Source organism: Caloenas nicobarica, chromosome 2 (genome assembly GCF_036013445.1).
Source record: "Caloenas nicobarica isolate bCalNic1 chromosome 2, bCalNic1.hap1, whole genome shotgun sequence".
Taxonomy (NCBI): Eukaryota; Metazoa; Chordata; class Aves; order Columbiformes; family Columbidae; genus Caloenas; species Caloenas nicobarica.
This window is the reverse complement of record NC_088246.1, coordinates 22,183,163-22,195,337: the sequence shown is the minus strand read 5'-3', so window position 1 is coordinate 22,195,337 and position 12,175 is coordinate 22,183,163. Positions and strand designations below refer to the sequence as shown.

General features: G+C 38.3%; 1 protein-coding gene across 2 annotated transcripts in view; it reads left to right on the top strand.

Moving 5' to 3' along the window:
* LOC135986314 (macrophage mannose receptor 1-like) overlaps positions 1-12,175 on the top strand; it is a 55,408-nt gene that overhangs the window by 22,746 nt on the left and 20,487 nt on the right. For both annotated transcript variants that reach the window (XM_065630270.1, XM_065630272.1), the window contains 7 exons: positions 1,786-1,943; positions 4,907-5,017; positions 6,284-6,399; positions 7,769-7,917; positions 9,457-9,656; positions 10,116-10,240; positions 11,393-11,480. In XM_065630270.1, the coding sequence (XP_065486342.1) occupies positions 1,786-1,943; positions 4,907-5,017; positions 6,284-6,399; positions 7,769-7,917; positions 9,457-9,656; positions 10,116-10,240; positions 11,393-11,480 (947 nt within the window). The remainder of the gene's footprint in view (positions 1-1,785; positions 1,944-4,906; positions 5,018-6,283; positions 6,400-7,768; positions 7,918-9,456; positions 9,657-10,115; positions 10,241-11,392; positions 11,481-12,175) is intronic.

Here is a 12,175-nt window from a genome sequence, read left to right as displayed (position 1 = left end):
AATGAACATGATGGGCAGTGGAGTTGGAACAGGTTTCAGTTTTGGTAGCAGAGAAAAGTTTAAAGGAAGGTACTGAGGTGTGGAGTTCAGGAACTTCTGAACCTGAGGAGCAGTGTGGCAGAAGAGGTAAAGGTGCGTATTTGAAAATGGAGCCTGATGTCCTGTGAATCTTCATTTTTCTTATTGGAGGGGAGATGGTAAGGACAGTATGGATGAGCTGTGAGGGCTGATCATACTTAGGTATAGTAAAGAAGTGAGAGTCAAAAGAGGAGAAGAGAGAGAGAATTGACCCTATTAAAGTGACAGACTGGGAGAGATTTTTGGAGCAGCTTAGTTGGTCAAAAAGGGAAGCCTCCATGTTCCTGTAACTAGTGGATGGGAGAAATGTCACAGGGGAGTTTTATGTTGTAGGGTATCTAGGAAAACCTCCATCTGAAATGTGTAATCAGAAAGGATTGCCATGGGAGCAATGACTTTTAACGGTTTTACAGGCACTTCTGTTGCTTGTAACAGCAGCGATAGAAACAGTTCCAGTTCCATTGAGAGACCCACCCCCTCAGCTGGTGTCTTTTTGTGTGGGCTCACAAGCCCATTTTTAATTTCCATGGGTGATTTCATTGTCAGGTTGAGTGTGGTCAGTCTGGGTGGAGGATGTTTAGAGGAAGGCTTGCTGAAGAAGAGCTATGATAACAGACTGAACAGGAAAAACCTCTGAGTGTTGCAGATGGGTTGTAGAAATGCCAGGTCATAAGATATGAAAAAAAAAAACGTTAAAGAGTAGTGTCCCGATCATTCTTGAAAAATACTCGTAACAAAATAGTTCATATTCTGCTTGGAAAGACTGCTGTCCAGGGGAAGGACTGTGCATGTAGGTGTTCAGTGTGATCTGAGTCATAGTGCTATGGACAAAAGGAAGCACCTGCTGCCTTCAGTATAGGCCAACAGACTACAAATAAATAATTAAATAATAATTAAAAAATTCAAATTACACTGAACAAAGTAATAAAATCGGTTCTAGAGAGGAATGCCTTTCGATGATGATGGAGTTCAGACTGATTATAAATGCACAGATTTTTAATCCTCCTTATTCAAATAGTTTATTCAGAACAAAACGAGGTATGGACATTATAGTAGCAATGTGTTAGAGTGGAGGATTTTAAGCACAGATAAATAATCCTCTTTGAAACAGCTCTGTAAAGTACCATTCTTGATCAATCCTGCACTTTCCTTCCAGCCAAAATCCAGCATTTAACTCCATTAACTGTAAACTGAAAAAGAACAACTACATGAATTTTGTCTTGCTCTGAAATAAAACAAAATACAGGAACACATGCAAGTACTCTGATCATTGGCTCCAAAAGACAATAGTGGGCGTCTGAGCATTAGAAAATAGGGCAGTTCTTTCTTCATTATACTAAAGACAGGAGGAAAAGGGGAGGTAGCCTTTTATTTCGGAGTTTATTCATATCTTGTTACAAGAGTTTTGAGCTGGAAAAAAAGAATGAACCCAGTTATGTTGCAGTGTAATTCATCAAAGAGTTTAGTTTGGCTGTTTCATTGGAAGTTAAACACTCTTATTGCATTGCCACTAGAATGAGTGGCCTTTCCTGATGACTGGAGTGGGCACATGAGGAACAGTCTGCCCTCTTTATGAAACAGGAAACCTTAATCTGCTATGACTGCCTTTTAAACTTGCTGAGAATAAATTATTTTCTGTTCCATGAAGATAAAAATTCACATAATATAAAAGGACTCTTATCAACCTTGTTAATCGTATGTCGTTAGGGCCAGCTGATGAGCTGTGGATTGGGTTGAATGACCTCAAGGTCCAGATGTATTTTGAATGGAGCGATGGGACACCTGTCACCTACACCAAGTGGCTTCGAGGAGAACCCACTCATGCAAACAACAGGCAAGAGGACTGTGTTGTTATGAAGGGAAAGGTAAAGTCATGTAACTATTGACTTAATTATCATTTTTTAATTATTCGTTAATTATCAGTTAAGTATTTAAAAAAAAAATCTTCTCCATTGTACTAGTGGACACGCTCTGGTGAGAAGAGTGTAAAAGTGTATTTCTTCCCTGGCAACCAGGCCATGGTGCGCATGTTAATTGAAACAGATTTTTAAGGGCCTGAGGATTTTTGTGCTCCTTTGAGCAGTGGCTATGCAGTGCTTGTTAACGATGCAGTAGATGCTTTGTCTAACTTACAGAATTATAGGGTCAGCCAGTGGAAGGAAGCTGAGTGCTCAAATGTGAGGGTCAGTCAATTTAGGTTGTAAATGGCAGTTGTTTCAAGGACTTTTATACTGATGAAGGCTGGAGAACTTGCTCAGGAACAGGAGGTTTGTAAGGTAGCTGGCCTTGGTGCATGTGCGTGGTGAGTTGCAAGGAACACATAGCTGAGATTTTGTCACATGTGCCGTTCTGTGCTCGTTAGTTACCCTCATCTGTTGGTGTGAACTTTGGGGTTTTATGGTGTTATACATGGAAGTATTGGTGCAGGAAGTATTAGAGAAGGTTGGAGGCCTGACAAGCATTTCATACTTTGGTTAGTGCTTTAATAAAAGTACTAAGATTACTCTTGATACTCAGAGTTCCTGGATGCAATTTTTAAAAAAAAATTTATATTTTTTTTCCCAGTTTTTTTTGACATATAGGGTAGCTTAAATGCATTGGTAAAGCCATGAATTTTATCAGAACTACTTGACTGCCTTCAAAACAAGAGTTTCAAGAAGAAACAGCAAGGGACAGAGTTTGTTTTGTGCCTCTCTGAGGATCTGGATAACATTTTCTGGCCAAGAGAAGTGTTATGTAATTTTGGGGAACTTTGATTCAGGTTAAAAATCCCTATTTGTGTACAGAAGCTGGGATCCACTAAATTCTAATTGTCTGCAAACTTAAGCAAATCACTTCTTGTGACAGTTTGAATTCTAGTCCCTGTTGCATTTCTCTAGGAAAGTCACAGCAAGTTTCTCTTGCGAAATTATGGAAAAGACACATCTGGCTAATTCCATAAGACTTCAGGAGAAAGGTGTGAAAGGGAGACACTGCAAGTAGCCCTGGCAGTATCCTCTGGTGCAGGGCAGGAACAGCGTGGTTTGGAGTACATGCCACTCCGCAGTGCCCAGCCCTAAAAGAACTGCTGTTGATCTATCTAATGTTTCCTTCCACTCCATGTGGCCATTCATTGAAACCTACTGAATAAAGAAAGGGATGGAAAAATAGGAGTCATTCCTAGTTACGTCCTCGCCCTTGCCCAGACTGAACCACTGGAACGCACAAGCAGTTCAGTTACAAGGAGACAAGAATAGTTACAGATACATACAGTGGTATGTGATTGCCTGAATGTGTCTAGGCAGATCTGTTGATAGAAGATGACCTAAGATTATAAAAAGGGACTTAATATTTGGTTGGTTATTAAAATAAAATTAATTCAATGCCCAAGGTCTCAAAGCATTAAGATTTGGTCATGTTGTATGTGCCACGCTAAAAGTGGCAGCATTCAGTGCAGCCAGATAACTTACTCCTTACTTAAAAGTAGAGTGTCTGATGGCAGGCTAGTATGCTTAATACTATTGTCAAGAAACAGCTGAAAATACCAGTTCAGACTGCTGGGCCTTGTCTTGGAGGAGCAGAAGACTCCATCCTCTGGTAGACCAAGCCTTCTCTTCCTTCACCTAACACAGTATCTGTCAGTACAGAAGGATCTTGGGGTCCTCTAACACCCAGTATGTATCTAAACCCCAGAGGCTTTTTTAATTCCAACAGCAATAGATAGATATATTTAGCTATAAATAAAAGTAGCAGCTTGCTGTTCCATTCTGCTGTTTTAGAAGAGCTGTCATCCTTTCACTTGTATTAGCTCTCAAAAGCAATACAGAAAGCATGATGTAGATTTTGGCTGAAGAAATAAAGGGGGGTTTGATTTGTAAAAGAGAAATCTGAAAAAGAGCAAAAGTCTTCAAGTATACACAGCTTGTTACAGAGGTTGCAATCAATTATTCCAATTGTATATTTAGTAAAAAAGCACAGACTATTTAGGGTGAGGTTTTTTGTGTGGTTAAGAAGAGGTTAGCTGGAAGCCAGAAGGGGTATTCAGAATAAACTGCTTCCTCTCTCACTTTGAAGGGTTGGGGTAGAGGATGTTTAGAGGTCTTCCAACTAAATATTTCTGTGGTTCTCAGAGTGTGAGCTGTTACAAAAGTGTTCCACACCCATGTCTTTATGTGGCTGGTCTCTCTGCTGCTCATATATGTAGCAGCAGATAATCAACCTTCAAGGATAATTTAAAAAAGGAAGCACCAGGGAGCAACAAGGATCAGCTCCTTTGTAGCAGGTGAGGAGCTACAAGCCAAGAGTAATAGCCCAGTTTGCAGGGACAGAGCCTGTCCCACTGTCCCCAGCAAGAGAGCAGGGCAGGTGGGGTAGGCAGCTGGTGGCAGACCAGAGCCCACATCCAGGATGGTGAGATGTATCCAAGGTCAAACCAAGTAGCTGAGTCAGGATCAGGTCTCGAGAGAGTAACGAGGGTCAGGAACAATCTAATGATTGCTGGGTAAGTCCACAATGACAAGGCAAGTTCAAGATTGAGCCAGGAAGATAGTACAAAGGTGAGGGTCTGGATCAACAAGGCCCATAGCCAGGTACAGACATTGCTGGAGCTGGAGACCAGTATTTCAGTTCCAGAATGGGCTGGGTTTGAAGGCCCAGATCTGAGCTTCAGTGGAGCCCCAGGACCCGTGTGCAGGCAGATGGGTGGAGGCCCCAGGTTAAGACAATGGGGGCCATTAAGGTCTATTGGTGCTCTCAGGTCACTAAGGTTAGAAATTAATTATAACATAAATTATAACCTTTTTTGAAGACTAAATCCCACTTGACTATGATGTTCTGTTCTTCTGTCCAGGATGGATTTTGGGCAGACCATTCTTGTGAAAAGAAAATTGGCTACATCTGTAAAAGGAAACCCATGTCAGAAGCTCCTGCAGAAGAGGAAATTGATGTGGGCTGCCAGAGAGTAAGTGAAGAAAAAGCTATCTGATCTGAATAGCCTGCTAGGAATGATTAAGAAGAGAAAATGCCACCTAGGTGACAGATAAAACAGGAAAAATGAATTTTGTGTTGTCATCATCAAAACAGTTGGCCTTCTCATTCCTATGGCAGATGGGATAGGTGATACCTAATAATAAATCTAAGCTCTGACTGTCATTTGACTTTTGATGCTCCCTTTCTTTTTCCAGAAACCAAAACACCTGTAGTCTCTACAACAGGCCATTTTTCCTTGATCGGCATTTAAGCCTTCCGAAGGAATTTGCCTGTACCAGCAATTGCTCTTCAGCTCTGCCTACAATTTTCTTCAAAATTTTTCATAGCAGGAATGGTGTGCTTGTCTACATACTATTCTCAAGGCTTTGCTGTGGTCTCTGGCAGTGCTCTCTACTTTGAAGAATTTCTTATGAGTGCCTGAGCAAAATGAATCCCTTGTGCTCCTTCTGAACTGCTTGTGGATCTATTGTTTATTTGGTAGTGATCGCCTTCTGGTAACGTAACACTCCAAAAAGCCTACGGTAATTTGTTATGCCATAGGGAATCCTACAGGAAGAAATTGCCTTTTCTCCCAAGTCTGCTTTACACAGCTACAGAGGAAGTCCTTGATGTTTATTCCCACTATTTGTATAAGAGTACACAGGTACCTTACAAATATTCAACTGTTGGAGAAGATGAAGGGCTCCTAATGCTTATGCTTGCCTAGAGCACTACGTGCATGAGAAATCGAAAAACATCAGAAGAAAATTTGTGTCAATTGTGGCTGGTCACAGCAAACTCTTCCTCTGTAAGCGTATTCCTGAGTTAATGACATTTGAATGAGAAAACAAAAGAGAGTGTAAATATTAGTTAATAATAAACAAAGCTGTTTTAGGTGTCATTCTCTTTCTGAAAATTCTCATTCTCAGGCTGAAATTTGCTTCTCGAGAACATTCTCATGATTGCACAATGCCTGCCTGTGTGCTAGGTATTATATAATCCTACGCTTTCATAAGTGGAATGTAATGGTTAAAAATTCATTACATGTGAAAAATTGTTTTCCGAAACACAATTTTAAAAAAAGCTTTGATCCTGCCTGTTTCCAGTTTGGCTTTTTGAGTTCACTTTTTCCGTTGTCTAATGGTTAGCTGACAGTGGTATAAATCGGTTTTGTTGTGTTTTTTTTTTTTTTTTTTGTGTTGGTTTTTTGTAAAAAAAAGCCGCAATATATATGATCACTTAATGTTTATTTTGACAGGGTTGGAAAAGATATGGTTTTTATTGTTACTTCATTGGAAATACATTTGCATCATTTTCTCAAGCAAATCAAACCTGTGGAAGGCATCAGGCCTTTTTAGCAACCATTGAAGACAGGTATGTTAAGGTCTACTAGCATGATGGGATCAAATGAAGATTTTGCATCTAGTGTTACCTGAATATCAAAATAAATATTCTGATCTGAACAAAAATCTTGTCTGAGAGGACAGCTAGCTGTAGATACAGAACTCTTCAGTTTTTGCATGTATATTCAAATCCAGGTGTTCATTTTTTTTTTTAGTAAATATAGGTGCTGGCTATGAAATCAATAGTGATATACATGGTTATGTCAAGGAAAAAAATTAAATTATGTCTTATTTTTCCTTAATAGTTGTGGCTTAAGGATGGGTTTTAATTGAGTGGGGGATGCAGAATCCTGTTTTGATTATTAAATGAAATATGGCTCTGAATTCCTTTCAAAAGGTAGTTCAAATGAGTAAGAGGATTTCATTTTCACCTATCTGGTCTTCTCAGAATGGAGCTACTTTTAAAAAAATTAAATAAGAAAACAAATTATGATAACAGTGCTTGGTACCTAAAAATCCGTTACAATTCAGGCAGTATTCAGTGTACTCTAAATTTCTGAACAACTGGTGCACATTGTTGGAGGTTGAATATTGAGAAAAAAAAGTTAGGGTTAAGGAACAAAGCTTATTTTGTGTGCAGTTGACTTGATACTTTACACTTTCTCTTACTTGTTTCTATATAGTCTAAATGTGTATGTTCTAGCGTGAAAGCCCCGTCACGGATGGTAGCTCTCTAAATACAAGTATCACTGCAGCTGTCATAAAAATGGTTTAACGTTAATGTGTTCTTCAGACTATACTCCTTAACAATAAGGGGACACTTCTTCTGTTTGCCTTGATTTCTTAAGAGCTGTTTGTTTAAACACCATAATGAACTATGGCAGGCTTTACCTCTACATCGGTTTGTTTCCCAAACATAAATTTTCCTGCATGATCATTGGATCTAATTTGCAGTGTCTTTACTTTGATAATTTAGTATCACCCTACTCTAGCCTCTACTTTTGTATATTTCTTCAATAATGATGACATTGCTTTTTTCAGTTTTGGATTTGCTCAAAACAAGAAGCCATTAAAATACAAGGGTCACAGAAACTCTCAAAAAATACAGTGGTTTAAGACATAAGCCACGTCAGGTTTATTCTTTCCCGCGGATTTCATGTCAATCCATGATTATGTCTATTTTTTTACCAGACATCCCAAGAGAAGGCAGAATACTTTGGTATTCAAGCTTACAAAATATCTATTCTGTAACGTTTTGTTATGTGCTTTGTTCAAGTAAATCCATCCAAGCTACACTTTCAGGAAGGTACAGCAGTAATTCTGAGAAAATAACAAGTCTTTTACAACTTTCAAAAATAAATTTAAGAGTATTATTTTAACAATTGTCTTCTTATGAACAGATATGAACAAGCCTACCTGACTAGCCTGGTTGGGCTGAGAACAGAAAGATACTTTTGGATTGGGCTTTCAGATGTAGAAGAAAAGGGAACGTTCAAGTGGGCTAATGGCAATTCTGTCTTATTTACACACTGGAATTCTGAAATGCCTGGTAGGTATGGCTCTATACTGTTTAATGAGTCCAGTGCCCAAAATACATGCCCCACTACTTGATTTTTTTTTTTTTACTTTATTCCTTAGCCCTCGCTTGATGGTATAACAATTAATTACTCTTAAATGTATCTGGCTGCTTTCCTGAGCATGCAGTGCTGTCGGTAACTTCCTGCTTAGTGCTACAACGAGTTTTTAACGTGAGCTTGGGAAGACACTTTAAATTGAGATCAAGTTTGTGATTTGCATCTGTTCTGGGAAAGTTTGTGTCTATACTACTCTGGAAGAGCAGCCTCTGCAGGCATACTGTGCCCGTTTGCTAGTCTTGCCCATTCAGCCATGCCTCACAGTGCACCTGCTCCCTGCATGTTCTGAGGTGTGTGAGATCACGGCATGCTTGAAGCATCTCTGGTCTTAGAGAAAATGGATTGTGGGAAAGGGCAAGAGAGCCAAGGGAAGATTTCTGTTTAATCTTTCTTGGTTAATATCTTTGCTAGATTAGTTGTGATTTCTTTATTTACTAAGTTTTGTTGATGAAAACATTGCTATTTTTTATTTTCTGAAAAAATTATGGGGGTGGGAAGTAATTTCATCTCTGACATGGTCACATCAGAAAGGGGATGGTCATCAACCTTCAAGGTTCTTGTGTATTGCATTTGCCTCTCAGGAGATCCTCTGATTTGTGAAGTGGTAAGGTTATGTAGACCATGAAGCCAATACTAGGCCTTTATATATTAAGAGCAAGTTCATTTTTGAAAATCCTAGTCAACTTACACGAATTTGAGAAACTAACTCTAACCATGTCTTCAGTTTTAGGAGATGATTTGTTGGATTTTGGGTTATGATGTTGCTAGAGTTAGCCACTGGAAGTGATTTGATGTGAAGCACAATCTAGTATCTCAGATCCCAGAAATGGATGAACCACAGATTTTATTTTTTTTTCCTTCTTTCCCATGAATTAGAATAGTAGAATGGCAGAATGGTTTGGACTGGAAGAGACATTTAAAGATCATCCACTTCAACCTCCCTACCATGGGCAGGGACGTCTTACATTAGATGAGGTGGCTCCATGCCCCATCTAACCTGACCTTGAACGCTTCTGATGATGGGCACCCACAACTTCTCTGGGCAACTTGTTCCAATGTTTCACCACCCTCACAGAAAAAAAAAAAAATTCTTCCTTATGTCCAATATAAAACTAGTCACTTTCATTTTAAAACCATTGCTCCTTGTCTTTTCACTACAGGCCCTGGTAAAAAGTCTTTCTCCTTCTTCCTTATAAACTCCTGTTATATATTGAATAGCCATGATAAGGTCTCCCTGGCGCCTTCTCTTCTCCAGGCTGAACGACTCCATTCCCCCAGCCTTTTTCACAGGAGAGGTGTTCCAGCCCTCTGATGATTTTTGTGGCCATCCCCTCTGCATTAGAAACATTTTTGACTCTGTACAAAGACTTAATTTCTGTCAGGATAGAATACAAAGTTTTCTAAATCCTCACGAACCACAACTGTTGCTTTTGTGCATTCCTGTTTACAACCAGGAAGAAAGCCGGGCTGCGTTGCCATGAGGACTGGAATTGCTGGTGGATTATGGGATGTAATAAAGTGTGAAGAAAAGGTAAAGTTTCTGTGCAAAGTGTGGGCAGAGGGAGTGACGCCTCCACCTGTTCCTACAACAACTCCCATTCCCCGGTGTCCAGAGGGTTGGGACTCAAACAATCGTATTAGCTTCTGTTTCAAAGTAAGTATGTTGCTTATTTTTGCATTAAGGTATTTTCTGTTTGCTGGATATATGTGCAATAAAAATTGGTATACATATGTCTTACTGTTTCATAAGCTTAAGTACAGATTATACATAGAGGTCATGTTCCTTTCTGTTGAAATGCTTATGGTTTTGTTTATTCCATTAAAGTCTGATCTTCTGGTCTTAATTTCCCATTCTTTTCAGATTAGAAGTGCCTGCCTTGTAGTTTTTGTTGTGCAGGCTCCTGTCAGCAATGCAGTTTGCTAATTTGGCTTAAAGACACTCATACTAGGCCTGTGTTTCACAGAGGTCAACACTCATAAACCCTATATTCAAAGTTTCTGTAACCCTCACGAAACAATTTAGTTGTAAATGAATTGATTTTGGGTAGCTGATGTTTCTTGATCTTGTGATCTATATTGCCTGTTTTGTCTGATTGCAAAATGCTCTCTTTAGCCTTTTTCAAGAGGAGAGGAAAAGAAAACATGGCTTGAATCTCAAGCGTTTTGTCGAGCTATAGGAGGAGATTTGGCCTCCATTAATGGTAAAGAAGAACAGTACGTGATATGGCGTTCTATTGCGTGAGTATCTGTAGTGTAGCCATCCATTCATTTTAATTAGTCTTTTGATCTTTCTGAAATATTTCATTTTACGTGTATGTTTTTACTTCAGTAAAAGCCTGTATGGATTCATTATTTGCATCTGTACCAAAAACAGAGCAAAAAAGCAGAGCTGATGAAATATCAGGAATTGTATGACTAGTGTCAATCACCCCAGAAGCTAATGCTAAAATGAGATTGGCGAGATATCTAGTTGAGGCAACATTTATTGTCTGATGTGAAAATATTTACTGTGATTTGGTGATACCATAAAATTAACACAGATGCCTGTTGTTTTCCCATAAGCGTGTGTACAAATGGGGTAACAGTCATGATATAAATCTGGTCATTGTGTTCATCGTTTGTCATTTTTATGAACTAATCAGAAAGCAGAAGCAACTTCAGATTCATTTTTTCCTACACAAGTAATGTAAATAAGGTTGTAAGTCTTTGAACTGTAAAAAGCACGTATGAGATTTCTCAATGAGATCAAATAATCTTAAAAAGGTAGCACTTGCAATATGACCTGAATAGGCTCAATGAACTTGTGCATCGCTGTCTAACTAGGAAGCAAGACTGAAACATAGGAGCCTTGCAAAATGCTATAACCGTACGAGAATCCCAGCTGTGTATTTATAGTAAGGAAGAAGTTTCAGATGCTGCATTACCACAAATTGACTCAATAAATTCAGATAAATCAGTAAAGTATGTCTGGTTGCAGACAAGAATTAGTTTAAGGTGCTATTTTTTAAATGTGAGTCAACTACAGCAAGTAACTTTTTGTTTGGAAGCCATAAGTGCCTTTACAGAGAAAATGGGGAGTTGATAAATGGAGCAACAATAGCCATTGAACCATTTTACCAAAGTATTAAGCGATCTTATTTTCAGGAGTTGGATCGGATCTCAACATTTTCTTGGTCAGTATTTCCATGTGTCTGAGTTAATGTATAGTGATAACTGCTAGAAGTGGTTGCATTTATTCAATTTTCATCCTGGTTGGTTTTGTTTCTAGCAGCTTTAAGGATTGTTTTTATAGAAACTGATAGATTATTTAAAATATTGTAATGCCCTTATTAGTTTTGGTTTTATGTTTAAACTTCTTATAAATGGGACTTTAAAAAAAATTTTTTTTAGGAACAATGGCTTTTACAACCAGCGTTTCTGGATGGGTTTATATTACTTGAATCCTGATGATGGCTTCATTTGGAGTGATGGATCTCCAGTGAGTGATTCAATTTTCCATGGCTGTTATTTTGCATTCCCTGTGCTTCTCAAGTATGTGTGGTGTATGTGTTTCTGTGTAATTTTATGCTTCATCTTAACCCTCCACTGTGTCCTGCTCTCTTTAGGAATGCTTCTGAATAGCAGTTTCACGGTTTGATTTTTTTTTTTGGCTAAAACATACTGAGTTTTTATAAGAAAATGTGCATTGAATCAACAAGAAAATTTAATTCATGTAGACTAAAAGGATATTTCTATAAATACAAATAAGAGGTAAAATAGTAAAATGGTCTATTTTTAGTATTTCTCTTCTTTGCTAATTAGATCTTTATCTGACATGGCCCACATTCCATGGAGCTGAAGGTGGTTGTTTTATGCCAGTGTGACTTGACTGTACTTTAGACTACAAAATGAAAATGTAGAAACAAAACTAGTTTTGGAGATGTGGTTGTATTTGATGCAAGGTTGGTTAAAATATATTGATAGAAATTTACCATACAGAAAACTGAAATTGGAATTCATACAGGAAAATTGGAAGTAATATTTTTCTGAAAAAAATGCCAGCACTTTTGTTGTGTCTTGATAATGTCCTACTATTTTACTCACCCGGGATATTTACTTAATTTAACATGCCCAGTCATTGTTCTTAGATGAATTTTACAGAACTTAAGTCCTATAAAAAATGTAAATTTTCTT